Source organism: Mytilus edulis, chromosome 8, assembly GCF_963676685.1.
Source record: "Mytilus edulis chromosome 8, xbMytEdul2.2, whole genome shotgun sequence".
Taxonomy (NCBI): Eukaryota; Metazoa; Mollusca; class Bivalvia; order Mytilida; family Mytilidae; genus Mytilus; species Mytilus edulis.
The window spans coordinates 15,136,820-15,160,921 of record NC_092351.1 but is presented as its reverse complement, the minus strand read 5'-3'; the positions used below and the strand labels follow the sequence as shown (position 1 = coordinate 15,160,921).

Here is a 24,102-nt window from a genome sequence, read left to right as displayed (position 1 = left end):
TCTATTTTCATTCTTGATAATAATCACATCCTTATAATTTTACGGGTAATTTCATCTGAATTAGAAGGTGATTTTAAATTTATTCTTTAAGATTTGTAGATATTAAAACAGAACCAAATTAGAGTTCATACACAAGTCAAACGGCGGAAACGTTATTAACGCTCATCTTAACATTTATATTTTGTCATGTTTCACAAGTTGTGGTCATAAAGTTTCGCTCATACAAAGAACGGCAATATATGATTTTTATCTTCAAAAGATTTAATATGTAGTTCATGAACTTGTATCTCTAATACACCCTGCTTTATTGTGTTTTGATTGAGAAAAGTTTTCATTTGAACGACAGGATGCCGTGTTAAAAATGCTGGATTTATGATGTTGATTTTATTTCCAGTCTATTACAAGATGTTTGGATTAAAAGTACCCGTATGCCAAAGTATTGGTTCCTCAGAATTTGACAGTATCAAAACTATTTTATCTAACAGGTAAGATTCAAACCTAACATGAAAAAATCGGACAAATTCTGAATATTGAGTACATCTAGGATCTTCCATCCAAATTCTCTTTTGATTTAATGTATAACAATAATTGTAAATCTTTGAGGAGAAGTCATCTGTTGGACAAGTGTTCATTACTTTATGAAATTGCTTATCTCTGCATGTTGTCTAAACTTTCACCACAAAAACGAATAATGATATCCAATTTGGAAGGTATAAGACCCTTACTAGATATTTCTGTTAGTGATCGCATTTCTTCTCCAGTATTCGAACATAAAACTAATCTAATATTGGCCGGATTTGTACAATCCTAACCGTTTGTATCGTTTCTTTGATAAACTAAAAATACCGGATCTTTATACATGATACCCCGTTTCCCCGCATTTTGTTCTTTAACTCATCGTTTTGGACCCCTCAGCAGCTTATCATAATCAAACACGAAAACGTGATATTGGTTGTTATTTGCCAATATTTCCCCGATACATCTATTCAACGTTCCTGTTTTGCCATTCGACGAGAATATGACAGTCTGATGCGAACTTATAATACACCTTCCCCAATTCAAGACCTGCCGGTTGGCGTGTTATTTTTAAACATGATATTTCATATTGAAAATGAAAAGGACGACTAAAGATTGTCGCAATAACCTGACACAATATCCAGAGCTGACCAGTATTCACTTTTTTCCTTAAAGCACAATCTATGACAAGAATCAGCGAATACCAATTTTAAAGTCAAAGAATTTTCCGGTCAGACATGAACCTCCTCCCGTTCTCTCTACTCCCTCGAACCCGATGCTACTATATGACTGTTCGGCTTGACGAAAACTTATAGGGATAGAATATATAGGGCAACCTCTTTTACATGTATGTAACTTAGCTGGAGCTACAACTGGTATTGATTTATAACATTAAAACATTAAAGATGTTGCAATGATTGCTTATTTCCTCTGGGTTGACATCAGCTCTCGAAACGAATGTCTTTTCTTATATGGTAATAATTTGACTAGAAAATTAGCTCAATGGTCATATTGTATGTAAGGGAGTTTTGTACTACAACGTTTACAAGATAAATATTTTCAAGTTCAATATGTTAAAAAATTACAGTCGTAAACCATTTCTGCCTATTGAATCTTACAAAATTAAGTTTCACTAAGACCGCACAAATCATTTTAACAAAACCAAACTGCCAAGGATAAAATTTTAATCGTTTGTAATTTAATTTAAATATCTAATACAAAGTTTCACAAAGGATAAATTGTTTTGCAGTAACTTTTACGTTTCGTTGTAAATCAAGGCAAAACATAATTAATGTCAAAATGGAGTACAAATAATTAATTTGATTCTCAAAGGTCAATTAGATCTATTTTGTCTGTGATGTCCCGGGACGTAAATTAACCTTTATTCCTGGACACGTGACAATTAGAATAACCTTCATTCTGTAATAAATACAATAGACAAATTGATTCTGTAGAAAATTACCTTAATTATTAATTTGGAAGGAAATGGACAAAGCAAAAATATCAATAGATATTGATTGTGTACGGGTAGAAGAGATATAAAAGGGTATTAAAATAAATCAAGACATGTCATGTGTGTGTAGAAACAGAAAACGTTTAGGTTTCTATATATGGTGTGTTCGACTCCAATCTAAACTGATTAGGATTGACAGTTTTCCTAGTGCTAAAAGTGGCATCAGAACACTTAATCCACATTATCAAAATGATTATGTTTCTATTTTCTCTGTTTTGTGGATAATATAAACGTCTCGATATTTATCATGCAAAATCATAGATACTTTTTCAAATGTATTTAAAATGTCAGGCTTTTGTGGATCAGGGACTAAAAGTCTGAAAAACAGTACACAAGTTAATACATCTCTACATTGAAGACCTGTTGGTGACCTTCTGCTGTTGTTTTTTTTTTTTTTTCTATGGTCGGGTTGTTGTCTCTTTGGCACATTCCCCATTTCCATTCTCAATTTTACATATATAGTTTGTCAAACATATATGATCTTATGTTATGCCCCTGTCGTAGGTAACGGGGACATTAACTGTTACCCATGACCGCTCGTCTCATTTTCGTTGTCGCACTTTTAGTTTAATTCTGCATCGTGCAAGTTTTATGAAACTTTAACACAATGCTATAAGAACCGTAACTAGCAAACAGAGATCGAACTTTGGTAGCGAGCACTTTACCAATCTAGAGCTTATATGGCCTTTCTGTAACTTGGAAAATTACAAAGCTTGAGCTTGGGAATTCATATTTTTAGAAACATTCTTCTTCATTTTAACAGAGAGGGGAAAGATATCAAACGAACATTCCAACTCGTGAGTTAAAAATAAAATGAAAATGCATGGCTAAAATAGATCAACAGACATGCAAAAGTAAACAAAACACAATATAGAAAAATAAAAACTGAGCATTACCTTTCAATCCAACCAAAAAATGGTTGGGGGGATGATCTCATTTGCTCCAGAAGAGTAGGCAGATCCTTCTTCACATATGGCACCTGTCTTGCTTTTACATTTTAGTATTATGGGGATAGGTCACATTCGGGAAAAAGGGATGGGATTGGTGTTACGACATTTGAAATATATCCGCTATATTATCTGTGAACGGATATTCCATAACGGTCGACCAACTATTGATGGAATCCGTAATACTTACAACTCCACCATTTGCTAATCTCGTTTTAAAACTTACATGCACGCATCAACCCTCTATCAAGGAAATCATGATAGAAAATGCCAATTATGGAATAGCGTATCAACTCATTGTTCAGGCTGCTGAAAAGTTGCTACACAATGATCTTTTATTAAATATAAAAAAAGAAGATGTGGTATGATTGGGAATGAGACATATCTCCACAACAGACCAAAAGAAACAGAGAGTAACAACTGTATGTTACCGTACGGCCTTCAGCAATGAGCAAAGCCCAAACCGTATAGTCAGCTATAAAAGGCCCGGAAATAACAATGTAAAACAATTCAACGAGAAAACTAACGGCCTAATTTTTGTACAAAAAAATGAACGAAAAACAAATATGTTACACATAAGCAAACGACAATAGCTGAATTATAGGCTCCTTACTTGGGACAGACACTTACATACATAATGTGGCGGGATTAAACATGTCCGAGGGATCCCAAACCCTCTCCCTAACCCGAAACAGTGATGTAACAGTACAACATAAGAACGTACTATTAACAAATGAGTGTTTGTTGTCTTTATAAAAGAGAATAGCGCTTTTCTGAACTTGCTTTGATTGTACTATATTCCATAAACCGAGAGGGTTAACTCCTTGTATTAAAGATAATTATTCGAAGTCAATAACCTCTTGGTTATTGTCTTTAGTAATGCGATTATGTGTTAGGTTTTTTTTTATAAGCTATGTCATTTGGTGTAGCCTGATAGATATTCTATAGACTGTTTAACATGTTTAATTATTTTCACATTTTTCTATAGACTCGATGCTATCTAGGTCTTAGCACATTGAAAGTTAAGAAGTTTGTTGTTGAAATCCGTATTTTCATCTTTGATGTCTGTAGGTCATTGTTGCCTTGTCTTTGATAATGATTTCGGTGAAAATAAAAATTAAAAAAAGTTCGAAAAATACCTTTCCAAAGATTTCTTTTGGAGAATTGGGATCATTCAGTGATTAATTTAGAATTTGCCAAATTGGACCATTGAATAAATACAAGTCAGTAATGGTATGATAACCTCATGGATAAAAGGTGATCAAATGTGGCATCGACTCATTTGCTTGATTGTTTCTTACTAAACGATCAATGTCAATTATTTCATGCATATTCGAGACAGAACAAATTTTCATTTCATACAATCGGTATGTTCTGTTAGGAGGGATGAGCTGGATGAAGAGAAGAAAGTTTAGATTGTCATTGGGAAAGAAGATTATGTTGTATAGGGATACACATAGTGCCTAGTCAGAGATCCGATATGTATCCGTTAGAGAGTAGATGCACGTGCTCTGTCATGAATGCAGAGCGCACGACAGTCAACCTACAATGAGACATCTAATACCTCTATTCCGACAGAACTTGGCTGTCAATTATTCATATACCGCACAGCCAACAGATTCCATTTTACGGAAGAACTCCATGAAATACATTTATCTCATGATAGTAAAACCTTGATCCCTGGACTCATTAGAAGCAAATATGCATGAAAATCAGAAAAAAACACCCTAGACCCCTTGCAAAACAAGGCTGAATATTGTCGTTAAAGTGTGTTGGCAAACCATATACATGATATACAACAGTCTAAACAATCAGTTAGATCAGCTCGTTATATACATGTATGACACTTTTCACAACATTAAAACTGAAAATGACATTTTCTACTGCTTGTTCTCCTTTGCTTAGTGAACATTTTCAGAAGTCACAAGTGAGGTCATGCAAATATATACTAATATATGTAAAATCTTATTAGGTAAGGTCAGATATGTAGATTTCTTACTGATATATTAGAAGATATAATGCAAATGATTATTTATAATGGTTAGGTCTGTAATGTCGGGTACATTTAGTTGTCAATCTATTCTTTAGGACAGTATGTTAATGTGTATGCCTCCCAGATCTAACGTTACAATAAGTACAATAATTAACCGTTACTAAGGGGTATTTAGCGTCCTACACACTAACCTAATGCGCTGAGTCGGACGGTGTACAATAATAAAAGTCGGTGAAGTTCATCGCATTAGATCTAATCTGAAATGGCAAAAGTCACAATAAGATTTTGTATCTTATATCTAGAAATTGGTCAGTCACATTCTGAAATTGTAACCTAAGTAGAAAAATGCGGTTAGGAAAGGCTCGCTAGTATAATTAGAAATGTTACTAAATTAACACATTAACATTATTAGACATATAATTGTATTATATATGTCTCTGACATTATGGTGTTCCCGTTTTCAAATAAATACATATAAAATAAGATCCTTCATGACTTCAAGAATTATAAGAATGATTTTATTGATCATAGAATCAACATAGGATTGTAATAAACAACAATACAAAACAATGACACAAAAAGACTAATCTTGGTTAATAATCCAAAAATATGTTTATACTGAAACAACACCATATTAACGGGTCACAAGACCGTTTATACCACAACCTGAGACTACTATAACACATGTTATACTAGTAGTCTCACGGCCAGAATACAAATACTCATGATCAACACCAGGCCTTTCACCAGATCAAGTTAATGATTATCTATTGGTCCCAATAAAATTGCTGCATTTCAAAACAGACGATGAAGCCCGATTAGTCTCAGCTTATTTAAAGAAGCAGAGTAAATTATAGTTTACAAATGATTATCGTGATCAGAAATATAATTTCACAAACGAACATTAATTTCGGAAGTGAATTGTCCGGAATTGGTCTCATGTTTACTATCTCCACAGAAGTACAAAAATAAAAAGTTTGTCCAAACTTAAGTTTGTAAATTTACAAGCTGGTGTACATTTTTCGTAAAAATCTTACTTCTGAGAAAGACGTTTCTGAATGTATGTACTGTTCCTTTGGTTTCATAACTTATTCTTTTACCTTTGTAGACCTCATGAAGCTAAATTGAAAAAAGGGGGAGGGGGAGACTGATTAATTTTAAACATGATAAAGGAAAAAAACATCCATCAAGTTTATAAAGGGGTTATGACACATATTTACGGCATTAACAATTCTAATATTATAATGAGTAAGCGTTCTAAGAACGAATGCAAAACATTCAGCCATACACCTTATTGCAAATCCCGGCTGACCCGGCCGCTTGAACTTTTGACGCATACAATAAATCACTTTTCCATTGTGCCGTCAGATATTTTGTTTTTTATGACGTCAAAATTTTACTGGAACCTGTGGGATATCCAGTAATGAGGGGGGATAGGAGGGGTCTTGATCCCGAAATCCTGGACTTGAAAAAATGAAATCCTGAGGTCCCGATTTAAATAAAGCAAATCCCGACATCCCGAAATCAGAAAAAAAGGATTCCCGGATCCCGAAAGGGTCAATCCCGAAATCCCGAGCTTAAAAACACCCGATCCCGGAGTCCCGATAAAGGTCCTTAGCTTTAGCTTGCACAAGTAACAAAAATGAAAACACCAGGTTCTATAATTTAATGTGTCTGAATCGCTTTTCTGGATAAAACTTCATCAGGCACACTCAAAGCAAAATATTTGAAATCCAAGAATGTATAATAACCTGAAGAGTTGTAAAGTATGACAAAAAAGGACCTTAAAAAATAGCAAAATTTATCATTTGTCTGATACAGAATTTTCATAGGCAAGAAGTTTCAACTGAGGCACTACACAGAGGCGTCAAAAGACATCATTATGGAGTAATGGGGGTGGCATCAAAACAAAAGGCAAAAGGCATCATTATGGAGTAATGGGGGTGGCATCAAAACAAAAGGCAAAAGGCATCATTATGGAAAGAAAGGGTTAAAAGATGTGAACTTTGGAAATGTAATAGTAGGAGCAGGGCAGATTAGGGGGGTTGTTGGGATCCCTCTAACATGGTTAATCCGCCACATTCTGTATGTATGTGCCTGTCCCAAGTCAGGAGCCTGTAACTCAGTTGTTGTCGTTTGTTGATGTGTTACATGTACATGATGTACATGATGTATATTAATTTTTGTACATAAATTAGGTCGTTAGTTTTCTCTTTTGAATTGTTTTACTTTTGTCATTTTGAGGCCTTTTATAGCTGACTATGCTTTATGGGCTTTGCTCATAGTTGAAGGTGACCTATAGTTGTTAATTTCTGTGCCATTTGGTCTCTTGTGGACCATAGTCTTTTCTATATAGTATCCTATTGACACATATGTTTGTAACATTATTATGGTAGAAGTGTTGGTATAAATGTTTAGAGCTCTACTCACAGTATACATGTTTACACATCTGTTTAACTTACATTGTACGCATAAAAATATTGTTTTTTTATCAGTTCTTTCAGTAAACCTGGTAATTCATCGTGCCCAGAGACGGATGAAAAAGGAAATATTTTTTATGTGGAGATAGCAGAAAAATGTAAACAACTGAAAATAAAGAACAGTCATGAAAGTAGCATAGACGATGTTGGATACGGTACTGACAATGAAGTGAATAACATCCACAATATTGTCAATCAACAGATTACCTCCCCTAATGGAAATCTTCTTTCAAAAGGATGTCATATTGCTAATTGTAGATGTAACCAAAATGATGATAGTTTGGAGTTTCACAGAATGGATAATTTAGTGCAGTTTAAGATTCCAATAAAACATGTAAACATTGCAAAGATACTGGGTGATACTCCTAAACCACATAGTTATGTTGGTAGGGTCTTATGCAAAGACCTCTTTGGAATAATACCAGGACATTTTAAATCTACAAAATGTAGTAACCATAGACTATGCATCAGAGGATTAGATCCAACAAGGGACATTCTGAAGAAAAAAAATATCCAGATAGGTGAGCATTCCTTACATTTGATTTATAGTAGTCCATGGTCTTTTTGAGGTTTTGTCAAATGTTGCATCAAATATTATCTGTTTATTGAAATCATTTAAGCAAGCAAAACCTTTCCAAATTAACTTTTCCCATTTAGATGTAACAATGGAACATCTAAAGCCAACTTCATGTGGCTCAACTGTTCTTTTGAATTGATTTTTGCTACCATTATATGTCCATGCCTGACACATATAACATCTTCAACATGGAATTATACAAGAAGTTATTTTTTTTCAGGTGACTGTTTAAGACTTGTAAATGGCCAAGAGATTACATGGAATAATATTGATGAAGTTTTCACCAGATTGTGTTCATCTTCAGAGGTAGGTACACTGTATGAGAACCTTATGTTATTGTTCTTAGTAATAATCATAATCTCTGTAGATTTAGAAACTATTTGAAGACTTAAATGAGTTTCGCTGTCCCTCTAGTATCTTTTGACCCTCTTTTTTAAATGAAAGGATGAATTTAGTTTGAAGTTGACAAGAAAGCATCCCTTTAACATTGGACAACCAAATATTTGTGTTGAAATAATAAAGAAAATGCAAATGCATCAACAAATAAGTTTAATTGCTAACTCTTACATGTATACCAGAATTTGCTATTTTCATCCAAATCTAAATTAATATAATATTGTAAAGACCCATAAAAATGAGGATATTGCTTTTTAGCATCAGATCAAAGGTATTTAGTCTGACAGGCCAAATAAACAATTACATGTACTACATACACTACTACATTTTGTACATACATGTACATGTATGTGTCATTGGTTTTTGAAAGGACCCTAATTCTTTAATAGTATGGTCTCTTAAGTTATTTAGTATTTTCATCAACGTGATAATTATGGTAACCTCAACTTTATACTCAATTTTCCTTTTGACAAAATGTTTAAGGATTGAAACCCAAACACATACATGTGTCTGATGTAACAAAGTAAAGTTATTCGCTGCAAGCCATCCAAGTCTCTAACCGACACATTGTGTAAGTTTCTAAAAACATAAAAGACATAATATAATCAATAAATATTACCTAATGTTGGATATTTGTTTAGAGCTCTGCGCTTTAGTCCTTGAGTAAATATTTTTTTCTGTTGTAACCTTTTTTAAAAGCTTTTTACATTCAATTGAACAACTTGGGTGTTGTAAATATATAGAATAACATTACATTGTCTCTTGAAATACAAAAGTACTGTAAAAAGTGGATAATGCTACTGTTCAAAAACCTCTTACATCATGTACATGAAATTATTTATTGAGTAAAATGTAAAAATCATGTATGAATAGATCATTGTAAGAAAAACAAGTCTGTTGGATTCAGGAGTGGACTATCTGTGACATTTGAACAGGTCATATTTCTCATGTTTTTAGTTATATGTGGAGTTACCTCAAAACTGTAATAAAGTTATGAAAATTGCAACACAGCCTTTGAATTGAAAGTCTATATTTGATTGACTATAAAACAGAACGAGCTCAGAATTTTGGGAATTTTATAGTAAAATAATTAATTTATATATGTTATTTATATCATAACAATCTTGTTTTCAATTCTTTACCTAGTTTATTCCAGTTTTGGTTAACATTGAACAAATATACTATAAACTTAATAAAGATAAGTGGCCACACACTGACCCAAACTATCAAAACATCAGGAAATTTAAATTTTAATTAGATTTCTTCACTTTATTTTCACAAGTTTTTTCGATTTGAATTATTAACCACTCGTACCTCATAAAAACAAACACCAAGGTATTTTTCATTTCTTTTTCTCATTAAGTCTTAAGATGAAAAAATATTGTGATAAATAATTTAGAGTCTTATTTTAAATCGGCTTATTTAACTAAACCTGAGGCTAGATATTTGACCCCTTGGTGTATTTAACTATAAGCCTTACAGAAGATCTTACTTTGTTTTCATTGTTACTCTTGTTGATTTTTTAACACAGTTTCAAATATTTTGACACTATTTCAATACATGAAAATGACAGTAGTAGTTTGTCTATATTAAAAAAGATATGTAGGTGAATGAATGCTGTTTTTTTAAAAACTGAAGTGATTACAGAATTGGGGAAGATAGGGATTGATTGATTGGGACTAATTTAATATTTGGTAAAATATGCCATTCCAGTGGATAATTGTATGTCAATGTTGTCAATTATATTTCAATAAATAAAAAAATTATTAAAAAAGCTCAGGACAATATCTTTGATGATAAATGTCAACTCGCAGAACGTGAAAAACATAATTAAATGATATACATGACAAAGACAAAACTATTCACACTATTCCTAGTATCAAGCTGAAGAACATTTTTTATCTCTTGAGTTAGAAATTATTTTGAGCTTTAAGGGTCATGCTATATGAATTTTGAAAGATAAATATGTTTACCCTTTATCATGTTTATAACCCACAAAATAAAAAAAACTACAATAGCATGTACATATGAATTCTTTGGTTGTCCACACTATTGGCAAAACATGCATATGAATGAAGCACAAAAATAATGGACCTTTGATAAACACTGAAATTAAAAGGTAAAACAACCACACAAAACACTAGAGAATAGAAGATAAAAACAGAAAATGGACTAATATTTTAACCTTGGCATGGATTCAATATGTAAAAAAAGATAAAAATGTTGGTCCTTAATGAGAACAACTTACCCTTTTGGCAATTAGACTACTATTCATGCTAATAAAAAAAAATATGTTTTTAAATTAAAAGGTCTTTTATTAAAAAAAATTATCCTGAATATGAAGTGAAAAATGTTTTAAAAAAGATAAAAAGAAATTACTAAAAAAAAAAAATTTCAATATGAATTTCATAAAATTCAAATCATTTAAAAAAATAATTCTCCAGATTTTACAAGTACAAAATATAGAATAAATAAATAAGAATGGTGTAAGATTTATACACACTAGCTTATATTCATTCATACATGTATGTCAACACGAGTGTACTCAATCTTTAAGAAATGCATTATTTACTATAACAACATACTGTTATACAGATACATATGTACATACCGGTATATAAGAAGATGTGGTATAATTTCCAATGAGACAACTCTCCATCCAAGTCACAATTTGTTTAAGTAAACTATTGTAGGTCAGAGTATGGTCTTCAACACAGAGCCACAAAAATTACTAGTCAAACGGTCTAATCTATATAAAAAAACAAGAAATACTTATCATGCTTATGAACAATATCAACAAACGACAACTACTGAACATCAGATTTGTGTATGTTTATTTTGTACTCGTGTTCTCTCTATTGAAAAAAGTCAAGTGTTAAAAAAAAACATTTGATACTAATTTTGTATATCCATCATTGTGAAAGTGAAGAGGAAGCAATATTGAAACTGTTTTTATACATTTTTCTCAAAAGTAAGAGTTTTATTGAATTGAATATAGAATCATTATACATTCATGATATTGTCTAAACAAAAATTAAAATCGATTCGTGTAATTAAGAGTTGACAAGCAAAAGAGTAAATGGAAGGCTATGCAAAAAGCACAGTTGTAGTATACTATAAAACATTCAGCTTTAAACAAAAGTACTTCTATTTATGTTTTGTTTAAAAAAAAAAAAAAACGAGATCATGATGATTAGTTTTTGCTTTACTCCGCATGAGCGCTTAAAGGCTATATCGCGGCAACAGAAATCATATAAAAATCTTATCTTCAAATTTCTTATTCAATGTAATTAATGTAGTGAAATTTTAAAATCAACAATATGCCAACCATTTCAAAGGTGTGACATGTGCCTTTATTTCTTATGCAAAAGCATTAAATATACGTTCAACTGTAAAGTTAGTTTACATTTTTAGGCGTCTTTTGTTGTACAACAAGTCTCGAAGAAGTCTTCAAAACCAAATCATCATCAAATTTTGAAAAAGACCATTACAAAGGATTCTGGGATAGTACAGTTGCTGCCTAAACAAGATGACATAACTCTTGGAAAACAAGGGGCAGATAACTTGCATGCTGTCATGTATGTGGATCTAGAAAAACTGAACTCAGAAAACAACAATAAAGATGTAAGTTTAGTCATTATAGATTGTGACTTGGAAATTATATTGTTAGTTATGCAGTGTTCATTTTATTTCATATGCTCTGCTTTTAAGTTACATTTTGAATATGCAGATAAAGTAGAGTTCAGAAAGTACTCTGGCTTGAAAGTCCATACCAGTAACATGGACTGGTAAAATGGAGCTTTACTTTATATTTGGAGGGAAAAAAATAAATTTGGATTATATATTTTATCAATTGTCCTGTGAATCATTGTCTGGACTGTACATACTTGTGGTAAAATAATAATAATTGACCATCTGACTGTCTAGCCCTTTGCTAAGTTGAGAAAAGTATCAGAGAATCTAACACAAACTAATGTTTTGGGGTATTTTTGTTTGTAAGGTTTTCATTTATTAAAAACCCCATGAATCAATAATATGTTCACAAAATAACAAAAATTGATAGCTTTGAAGAAAAATACTTTGACAATAATTTAATATATCATATCATGATGTATGTAGACTTGTTTGATGACAAAACAATTTTACCATGTGTTGGCTTAATTTCTATCATTAGTCATTTAAACGGTATTCAAATAAAGACAATTTTACAGCTGTGTTTCTTGGTATTAGATATTGCTTTGAATATCCCTCATATGTTTTTAAATCCAATTTGATGTTTTTAATCAAAAATTATCTACAGTATCCTGTGACCTTCTGGTATAACTGCTTTCCTATAAGCTGTTTCTAATTAAAAATTAATTAAATTTTGCAATTATCTGAACAGATTTAAAGCTGGTTATTCAAAGGTAATTAAGATCTAGCATCAGGAACACCATTATTAGTTTAATTTATTTATATTCTCTACACACTTGAGTACACAAGGATATTTAAGAAAATTTGTCTCCAAGTTTAGGATGAGAACAATGTTTTTTGAATGACCTTGTCTACTCATGAAGGTCTTGCACAGTCTGTTGAGGGAGTGAATTATATTACTTTGATACTCTCCTACCCTCATGTCCCTGTTGTCATTCACATCTACAGCCATTTCTCTAGTCCAAATAATTATGACGTCTTGAAAGGCTTATTTATTTTTATGCTTTGACGCCTTACAGTGACAGTCGATGTAAGACATCAAAATAAGAATATAATAGCCTTTCAAGACGTCATAATTATTTGGACTACTATTTCTCCAAAAGTGATAAGACATATAATCCATCAATTAAAATGAAGATGAGTGTTGAACAGGACAGTGTCATCAATACAGTTGATATGCATTTAAACTTATATTAACTTTTTCATTTCAGTTCAATTCTATTAAACATGTTGTAAGTGACAAATAGAATAATAAAATAGCAATATGTCAGTTCATGTAAATACGAGTGTATATTTTCTTGACAAATGGGTACTGAAAAGTAAATCACTGTGAAATAATGCAACTTATGAAGGCAACTGATGATTTTTAATGATGTCAAGACTCAAATCATTCTTTCAAATTTGTCAGATTACATATTTTTATTCCACACCTACGATAGTAGAGAGACATTATGTTTTTCGGTCTGTGCGTCAGTCCCTGTCCTGTTTTAGGTACTTTTTAAAGTTTTTGGTCAAGGTAGTTTTTTATTAAAAATTAACTTGAAACTAAGGACACATGTTCCCTATGATATTACCCCAATTTCACAGTCGACTAGACACAGAAATGCAAGTGGGGCATTGTCGCATTGCTGTGCTTTGGACATGTTCTTCTTCCATTATATGTTGGTGAAATTTAAAAAATACAACAGGTCAATTTATATTTTTTTATGATGTCATTATATTCAAATGTGAAACAGAGAAACTATATTTCACCTATCCTCTGACAATTTTCAGCTTACACATTCAGAACAAATGCAACTACATGTAGTTAGAAAAAAATCCTAATGAAAAAAAACCACATAGATCACACAGTAAAAAAAAGTAAAAGCTAACAGGTTGACTTCTTTTAAAGTGTGCTACTTATAATTTATCATAATATCATGTTAAATTTGTAGGAAGATCTGTTGTTCCAGTTTCCAGAGAAATGTAGTGGTTTATCAGGGATGCGAGGGGCATTTGTGACAATTTATAGTTCATTAGCAGAGATATCACCTTCATCTACAAACAGGTGTGTATTAGGTTTTGAGTTAAAAAGTAACTTTGTTTTGAAAATAAGATCTTATTTATTAAGAACAATCTGTATTTTAATTGCAAAAATTAATTGTCGTAATGATAGGCAGATCTGTATGTAAGGAACGTATAAAAAAAAAGGCAACAGATTTTATTGTAAAATTTAGCATTTGTTTTAGTGTGGATTCATTTCATTTCCTTGAAACCAATACCAGGATATAGAAATCTTATACCTCATTGAAAATTTGAATTTGTGGTTTACTAGTACCAACTTAAATTTGTATTTTACAAATGATATTGAATCCACAGTAAACCCAAAACTAAGTGGGGATTAAAATGTCTTAGATCAAAAAAAGTTGATATTACTCACTAAAATACATTTTGTAGTTATGACTTTTTGGTTTTTGATATACTTTCAGATCTACATTTATGTACAACAACAAACTGATGAACGCCTCCTACCATAAAGAAGAAAACAATCTTCTTATAGTCATATTTCAACAAGATAGGTATGACTTTGTCTTATTATAGTAATTTTGCACAATTTATGAATTCTACACTATAATAAAATATGGAAAAAAGGAAAAATACAGATATTCTATGATTTTCAAAAGAATTGACCTCAAACAAAAATAAAAATATACAAAAAAGCTGTCACAACAAATTTATGTATAGAACATTTGAATTTAACATTCTTGATATTCTTTTACATTAATTTTAGAGTAGATTTTAAAAGTAAAATAACCGAAGCTAATTGCTGTTTTTATATACCTGTTTACCGTCGTCAACATGTCGGACATTAAGTCCAAAACGCTTTAACCAATATGCATGAAACTTTGTTGAATTGTTTATATCTATTGACGTGAGCTCTTTTTATTTTTTTATAAATTTCAGATTTACCGTTACTGAGTTTTGGGATGTTATTCATTTAAAAAAGGGGGCTTTTCCAGTTTTCCAACAATAACTGAGTTATAAGATTTTATTTGTTTATAGTCTAGCAACAGATTTACTAAGTATTGCACAACAGCACAGCATGTTGCACAACAACAAGAAATCTTTAATTGAATATAAATTCAATTCATATAACCTATTTCAAGTTCTTTGACTACATTTATTCAGAAACCTATAGTATGTCAAATATTTAATTACAATCCAAATTCAGACCTGTATCAAGCTTGAATATTGTGTCAAAATTTGTCCAAACTGTTCAGGGTTGGACCTCTGCAGGCTTATCCAGCCACATTCAGCAAAGCAGTTTATTCTTCTATAATAATACCTCTCATGTAAATGTTATTTCTATTTCAGGATTCATCCCCTATTACTACCAAAAGTTGTTCAGAATCTAATCCGTGTTATTAGAGTGCAATATAGTTCCTTACATGAAGCATTTTCTCATCAAGACAATCACCCAAGTATATCAGCATTATTGACCTCCGTCCTTCATCAGATGGACACGTCTACATCCTCTGTTGATGTTGACCAGTGTAGTAGTTGTAGTAATACAGTGCAATATCTTCATCTTGATTCTGTGTTTAATGTAAGTATAGTTTTAATGATGTATTTATAGACGGGTATTTCAAAATAAAAAGTATGATAATGTATTAACAAGTAAAATCACGAAAATACTGAACTCCGAGGAAAATTCAAAACGGAAAGTCCTTAATGAAATGGCAAACTCAAATGATAAAACACATCAAACGAATGGACAACAACTGTAATATTCCTGACTTGGTACTGGTATTTTCAAATATAGAAAATGGTGATTTGAAGGAGGTTATGGAAAAGAAAAAAGGGATACATTGTTTAATTTAAATTATCAGAAATATAATCAATCAATTAACTGAAGGGCAAAATTCAATTAAGTTTTTGATTGAAATGATGTTTTTGTCATGCAGGTGTAGGGTTGTTTTAGAGATATTTTTTATGTCAAACAAGGGAGATAAAACACTTTAAGATAATGGCACCTTTTAGGTTTTAGAGTTGTTTGATGGTTAACAGATATATCATCTGTTTACTTTTTCGATCACGCTTTTATATATAATAATTGCTTGCTCAAGAAATGGTGATATGTACTAGCTTTTAAATTTTCCTATAAAATAATGATTAAATCGATATAGATGTGTTATAAATGATAGTATACATTTTATTTCAGGATAGCATTGATCGATTAGTAACAGGATGGGAGGCACCAGATTGTAAAGAAATGGTATGTAAAATAATCTTTGCCAAACATCTGAATGAAATCTTTATATTGCATCTAAAGATTGGGGAAAAGATACCAGAGTGACATTCAAACTTATTTGTCAAAAATAAACACAACATCATGGCTGAAAAAGAAAAACACCAATAGACAAACAATAGCACACAAAACACAACTTAGAAAACTAAACAAACTCCTCAAAAACTGGGGGTAGTCTCAGATGCTCTTGAAGGGTAAGAAGAATCCTGCTCCACATGTGGCACCAAGTTTCATTGATTACTTAAATTCTTTTATGGCACATTTGAAAAAAAGAAGAAAAAGAAATCAAGCTTATGTCTATTTGTAACATTAATAACCCATATGTTTGTAATCATAATCTATGATTTCAATCCTGTTTCTTTATTTTCAGTCTGAAAGTTACTATGGTTGTAGAAGAACATATACAGTGCTAGGATCTTGTTTGTTTTATAAGGTATATATATTTACTAGTCAACAGTAGTATACACTGTTATAAACAGAGTTGTCTTATTGGCACTCATACCACATCTTCCTATATCTATGACATACAGAGATGGTCAGCCACATAACCCATTCATTTCTACCAGCTCAGTATGCTGCTGGGTTTCACTTCCCCCAACAATAATTTAACTTTAGCAACCTCATACTTCATTTGTAGCCCTGTTATTTTACTTCTTGGCTAAGATCAGTTTCAGTAGTCATTCTGCGTTTTAGTAGTTTTTGTATTTACTTCTTAGTTTTACTTGATTTCAAATATTTCAAGTACAAGCTTCAAGATATTTGTGCATAATTTATTTTATCTTTTACTAATTTTAATGTTACTGTTGTGTGTATATTTTACTCACATACTAAACTTTGTATTTGTGTTACTATTGAGCTACATAGAATGTGTTAAAATTCTGATAATTTTCATTTAATCCACATTTTTAAAAAAAAAAATTTAAAAGGAGGGGATTGGTGTAGTTTTTATTTAATACTTCACAACAGAAAAGAAGTTCATCTGGTCTCCAAGTAATAATATTGCTTTACATAATATATATAGGAAATACATATATCTAAAATTTTTATTATTTTAGGACTCTTTAATATGTAACCACTTGCCGCATGATGACTTACTAGATATCTACCTCTATCTGAAGTACCAACACATTATGTCCGTGTGCTGTAGGGAAACTGTGCAGACGACAGTCATTTGGAGGGAAATATTTCCCACAAGGCAGTTCTACAATTTGCCTGAAGAAGAACCTTTTGGTTACACAGAACCAGTTTCAGCCAGATGGGTCTGGTTATTTGTAGCCTATGTAAGTATACAATTCCATTGAAATTACAGTCTTAGTTGAAACAATGTAAAGAAGCTATAGTTCAAATGAAACTATTTTTGAAAATTTCATGAAAAATTCATCATTTTTAATGGTATTTTTATGGTCATTTCTTTCTTTCTTTTTTTTTTTAATATCTTTTTATGTGCAAACATTAAACATTTCCTTTTTTAACACACAAAATGAATCCAAAGCATAATTGATAAATTGTTTCTCAGTCATTGAATTTAATTGAATGTTAAAACTTAAAAATGCACTTATGTCAATATGTTTTGTAGAAGCACACAATCCTGTGTTCTATGTTGGAAACAAATGGTTATCATACAAGGTGAGTAATTATTCTGAGTTAAATACTTTATCTGTACTACAGATTATTTTATGTACAATTTACTGCTCAAATATTATTACTTGACAGATTGGTTATGCATCAGTTTCATAGCACTTTTTGGATATTTTCAATATCTTTATAACTCAATAAAAGTTAAATAACAAGAGATGTTAGGTATCTAATAAAATGGTGGAAAACAAAAATGATCAAAAGACATACAACAGCAACAAACATCATGGGCAGTTTTCAAAACAGATGTTCAGCTCTTATTCTTATTGATTCTAAAAGAATTGTGAATAATTTTGATAGAAACAATCCATTGTTTGTTGTTTTTACTGAAGATCCAGATTGTGTGATATACAAATCTCTCTAAATGTTCATTTCAGACCAGACGTTATATTAGATCCTGATCCTTTCTTGATTGACCAGGCCAAGGCTACACTGATGCAGATTTTCAACCTGAATATGTATAAACAAATGGATCACTGGTTAGTATGTTTTCATACATATAGGTTGGATGTTACTGTGAATTAATTACTTTAAAAGTATTTGATTTACCAAAAAAACAGTTTACAAGGTTATTTCATATGGCTGACACCAGAAAAGTTTTGAAGTATGGTTATGTCTTGTTGATAGATTTTAAGGCTGCAAAGTGTTTTATTTGATTACTGACTAAGTGATCATATAAATGTTAACACATTTTCTGGTAAATGTTCCATTTTATATTTATTTGCCTTGGAGCAGATTTCAAAAATATCAGGTGTTCAAAGAGGTATAATCAGTTGAATCTAACCTGTGGTTTAACATTTGTTTTCTATTTTTTAGTTCCAGACAGAACACATCATCTTTGGTTACACATCTGTCAGAAACAACACAGAAACCATCTAGTCTACAAAATGGTAAATATTCATTACTTCTTATTGGTTCTCAGTTACAAAATTTGGTAAAGGATATATATAAAATAAAATTGAGAATGGAAATGGGGAATGTGCCAAAGAGACAACAACCTGACCATAGAAAAAAACAACAGCAGAAGGTCACCAACAGGTCTATAGTGTGTATTCAGTTTGAAATGTAGTAGATTATTAACTAGATCTACCTATGTCTGTGGTCGTCTCATTGTTAATCATTTCAAGTCTTCTAATTTTAGTATCAATGTTCTTGTGAAATTGTTTTTATAAATAACTTATTATTCCAACATAGATAGCTAATAAGCTTTTTATCTTTGAAATTTCTAAAAGCAATTGTAAAAAGAATATAAATAGTGTATAGAGGTGTATAAAACCATACTTGAAATCCCTGCACCAACTTGACAAACCAAAAGAAACCAACTTTTTATGCCCTATTTATGGGCATTATGTTTTCTGGACTGTTTGTCCATTCGTCTGTTAGTCCATTTGTTTGTTCATCTGTCCGTTCGTCTGTCTGTCCCACTTCAGGGTGAGAGTTTTGGTTAAAGTTTTTGGTCGAGGTAGTTTTTGATGAAGTTGAAGTCCAATCAACTTGAAACTTAGTACACCTGTTCCCTATGATTTGATCTTTTTAATTTTGATGCCAAATTAGAGATTTTCCCCCATTTTCACGGTCCACTGAACATAGAAAATGATAGTGCGGATGGGGCATCCGTGTACTGGGGACACATTCTTGTTATTGCTGCCCTGGCCTTCACCTAAAAGTTTAAGTGAGGTCTTAAAACACAGAGACATATAGTTTAAACCTCAGTGCCCCAGTTTGAGCATAATTTTTTATCATAGATATCAATCAAGCATGGAGTTATGATAAAAATATCACTGACAATTAAAATAAAAGGATAACAGACTATAACTATTATTCTTAAGCATTATTCAATACTAAATATGAACTATTTTCAACCAGAATACATTTATATGATTTAAAAAATCTTGTTAAACGAGTGAACTTTTTTTCACAGAAGTTGTGAAGAACAATATGTTTAACAGACACAGAAAATCAGCCCGTTTCCATAGAGATTCCTCAGTAAGATCTAGTGCTTCATCTGATAGTGGATCAAGTGTAGACAGTGGCAATAAGGTAACGTACTGTGCAATCAGGTTTAATTATAAATTCTTCCAATTTCATGAATAGGAAACCACCAACTGAGCTTAAGTTGTTGACAAAAACATATAGATCAGTTACTGATTAATCTAGTGTATGGAATTTTTATTTTTCATTGGTTAAGGTTGAAATTTTGTTCCATAACTCTTTGTTGGTGAGAACTAAAGGATATTTGATGATAGAGTTTGTAAGACTTTTAAACGTTTTTCTAGCTTCAAAGTCATGAAAGTGCTCAAACCCCTCTTTTTTTTAAATCTTCATTCAAATATTCAAATCAGAGTACTGTGTTCGAAGCCTTTTTTTTATAAATATATGTATATTTTCAAGTGACATGTTGATTATGCTTTCAGGAAAACCTATATTTTTATAAAGTGATCACAGGAAAATTCCTCTTCAGTTTCAATCATTACAAGATGTTATGTTTTGTTTTTCAGAAGACCTCTTTACATCACCACAATACAGAGGGTAGTTATCTTTATGACCTGAACCATGGATTAGAATTACCTAGAACTGATATTAAGTAGGTTTAAAAAGGATTAGATATAAAAAAAAAATGTGATATAAGTGCCATTGAGACATCACTCCATCCAAGTCACAATTTATAAAAGTATACCATTATAGGTCAAGGTGAGGCCTTCAACACGGAGCCTTGGCTCACATTGAACAGCAATCTATAATAGGCCCCAAAAATTACTATTGTAAAACCTTAATTAAAATATGTTTTCTGATATTTTATCTTAATTTGCAGTTTGCTCTATTGTAATATAAAACTTCCAGTATGCCACAAAACAAACAATTTGGCATCTACAGATGAAATTGTTAACCAGTTCCTGGTGAAATTAAAAGTTAGTATACCACACAATCAACTTGGGATTTGAAAGACTAAGAACTATAACATATTATTGTATTGAACGCAATAGCTTCATTAACATTTGAATCCACTTAAATGCCTAGACCCCATTTATGAAATTCTTTGGACCAAAATGACTGATGAGTATGTGATTATATTGGCCACAAAAATGGGATTATGTGAACACTAGCTATAGGAAACTCCATGGGACCTTCATAAAGTCAGCTCAGTGTACCTATATGTAGTGTTGGCTACAGAGAAAACATGTAAATTAAATAAGGAGATCTGATATTTTGCCATAAGCTCTGTTTAGTCAGCTACATAAAAGACACAGAGTTGACAAAAATGTAAACAATTGAAATGAGAAAACTAACAAATCTGATTGAGGACAAAACAATCAACAAAAACAAAAATTAAAAACAGCAACCAATGATGGACTTTTTTCAACTTCTTAACATACCATATACATTATAGTTATTTTGTTGGGATAAATTTCTCTAGAGAGAAATGTATTTATTGCTTAGCAACCAACATTATGTGAGTCTTGATAAAGATATAAATGTGATTGCTTGACCTTATAAAAAGATTTTTCTGTGAAATATTATATACATTTAATAAAGCAAAGTTTTTTTTATAATATTTGTCCTTTTCTTTCAGGTTGTCAGTAGGTGTAGATAATTGTATGTTACATTATTTACATGTGGACAAACATGAAGGTGTTTATATTAAATCAGACTCTAATGAAATGGATTCTACGATTCTAGATAACTTCTCCCTTGCCTGTACCAGGATTAAATATATCTTTGATAGATATAGGTTCAAAAAAGTAAGTTAGTTCAGTTAGATATTTTAAATTCTTATGGCAGAGGGGAAGATAACTGTATAACAAATAAACTATAAAATATTGTAGAAAACAATCAAAATCATTGGCAGAATTTTACCAGATAATTAATAAAGCTTCTGTGCTAAAGCATTTTAGCTGAAAGTTTATTAAGTCAGAAGGATACAGCTTTGATATTATTTGATTTCCTGAGTTATTGTTGCTCCATATTCTGACCAATTAGCTATTTACAGGTTTATAAAGTGATTTTGAAATTGAAAAACTAAATTTTGTTAACTACAGGTATATTTAGCCTATGTTTGAAAGCTTTATACTCATGTTACTGTGCATAGTGCAAATGTACTAAATGTTTGGATTACTTTCTTGTAGAAAACATCAGATCAAGGTCCAGAAAACAACCATATGTTACCAGTAAGACAGGACCCTACATTCAGAAATATCAGAGAGGAAGGGATATTATTTAATATTACCAGCCAGGAGCCTCAGGAAAAGTTCCCAATATCATACTGGGTAGTTGGGTAAGTTCAAGTAACTTACTTGAAGCCTTTGTTCATTCGGTGTTGTTGTGTTTATTTTGTACATACAAAGAAAATTTATACTGACTGTCGTGTGATACAGTTAAGTAAAATGACCTTATTAGAAATTCAATTAAATTGTTTTTGTTTGTTTAATACATTCCCTTATGATTATACAAATAATTATCTTTCTTGATTAAAATATGATTTCTAAAATGTTAGGTTTGCCACTGGGTACAAACATTACAGTTTATAGAAACTGGTAATTAAAAACACTCAGAGAATCTACCTGACTAGGATATTCATTTATTGTCAGACTCACGTAATAAATGTTTGCTCTTATGAAACTACAGATAAGATCCATATAAAGATTAAGAAATTAGCAAATCATTTTGGAAAAAGAGCAATTGCATCCTATATATTGATGTGGGATGTTTGGTATATATTAGTTTGTTCAGCAATACTTTTTTAATATGATAAATTGAGCTAGACTTGATACTGTAAACTGGGAAATATCGCGCCGTCTTTATTTTGCGTTTTATGAACACAATCTTAATTCGCGCCGTTTTGAATTCGCGATTTCCCTTTGGCCTATATAAATATTTTTTATTTAAGGGATATAGAAAGTGAACACGTCTATATGTTTAGTAAATCAAATGATAAAATCAATCAGAAATATTTTGTTTTCGCTAATTACTGTTAAAAGAGATTACAGGTTGTGTCTTGTCTGCTTGTAAAAACACATACAGGATAAAAAAAAAAAAAAACTATTCAAGAGTGAATTAAATGCTGTCAGGATTAATGCTAATTAATCAATCATTTGATCTGTTAAATCTTTGTATACTTTTATAACTGATTGGCATGTGTCATTAACATATTTGTAACGAGTGCTGTTTACATAACAATATCCGTAATGTCCACTTGCTTGAGATAGTGCTGTAAATATCATATTCATATACTGATATGGTCTTCATCTTATTCATAGAATTTCCTTGAAATTTTCGCTGTCGTTTTATTTTCGCGTGTCAAGTCTTACCGCGAAAATAGCGAAAATAAAACTGCCGGAAAATTTCCCTGTTTACAGTAATATAATGTTAAGGAAGGGCTCAAAGGGACTGTTGTACAAGTGAGAGTCTTAGCTAGATATAAAAACAGGTTTAATTCACAAATTTCTACATGAGGAAATGCATGTAACATGTCAGGAATATGACAGTTGTTGTCCATTTGTTTGATGTGTTTTGTCATTTGATTTCTGTTTTGAATTTTCCTTTGAGTTCAGTATTTTTGCTATTTAACATTTTATTGCTCATCAGTTGCTGTAGGTGTAAACAGCCATGGAATAGTAATTTCAAATGAAAAGTAAAAACACAAAAATACTAAACTCCGAGGAAAATTCAAAAAAGAAAAAAAGTGAGTACATATACAATAATATACATGTTTGAGAAAAATTAAAAGGGAAATGATTTTTAACAATATTTACCTTTTTTCAGGAGACAGAGAAGTTTAACAGAATCCTATGTTTGTTTCAAAGATGGCATACCACAGAGCACAGTAGAACTTGCATTTAAAATAGCTTTTGGTATAAAGCCTGGATAAAATGAAAAACTGTAATCTTAAATTGGACTCAGAAGACATACTTTACTGGACTCAGTAACTCAGTGTTTTTAAAATCTGAACAAAGTTTAAAGAACTTCATTTTTATGTGTTGTTTTGTTTTTTTAACTCATCTCAGCATTAGAACCAATATTGTTTTTTTAACTTATCTCAGCATTAGAACCAATATTGTTTTTTTAA

The 24,102-nt window shown here is 31.2% G+C and overlaps 1 protein-coding gene across 2 annotated transcripts; it reads left to right on the top strand.

Annotated features, from left to right (window-relative positions):
- The first annotated feature begins 401 nt into the window (after positions 1 to 401).
- On the top strand, positions 402 to 24,043 carry LOC139484899 (protein inturned-like). 2 transcript variants are annotated; one of them, XM_071268942.1, is made up of 18 exons: positions 402 to 485; positions 7,465 to 7,970; positions 8,247 to 8,332; positions 11,837 to 12,046; positions 14,050 to 14,162; positions 14,584 to 14,673; positions 15,470 to 15,701; positions 16,317 to 16,370; positions 16,774 to 16,836; positions 17,459 to 17,683; positions 17,980 to 18,029; positions 18,416 to 18,517; positions 18,855 to 18,928; positions 19,960 to 20,078; positions 20,537 to 20,622; positions 21,610 to 21,778; positions 22,163 to 22,311; positions 23,799 to 24,043. In XM_071268942.1, the coding sequence occupies exons 1-18, from the start codon at positions 406 to 408 to the stop codon at positions 23,902 to 23,904; spliced, it is 2,514 nt and encodes an 837-aa protein (XP_071125043.1). In that variant the 5' UTR covers positions 402 to 405; the 3' UTR covers positions 23,905 to 24,043. The 2 variants fall into 2 exon arrangements, with proteins under 2 accessions (XP_071125043.1, XP_071125044.1); XM_071268943.1 differs by lacking the exon at positions 402 to 485 and adding an exon at positions 5,909 to 6,029.
- The last annotated feature ends 59 nt before the right edge of the window (positions 24,044 to 24,102 follow it).

What these genes read in the sequence shown, in the direction of transcription:
- LOC139484899 (XM_071268942.1), top strand. Translation starts at nt 406, where the DNA reads ATGTTTGGATTAAAAGTACCCGTATGCCAAAGTATTGGTTCCTCAGAA. An exon ending in GAAAAAAAATATCCAGATAG is followed by an intron (nt 7,971 to 8,246) that starts GTGAGCATTCCT and finishes ATTTTTTTTCAG; the next exon opens with GTGACTGTTTAAGACTTGTA. An exon ending in ATATCATACTGGGTAGTTGG is followed by an intron (nt 22,312 to 23,798) that starts GTAAGTTCAAGT and finishes ACCTTTTTTCAG; the next exon opens with GAGACAGAGAAGTTTAACAG.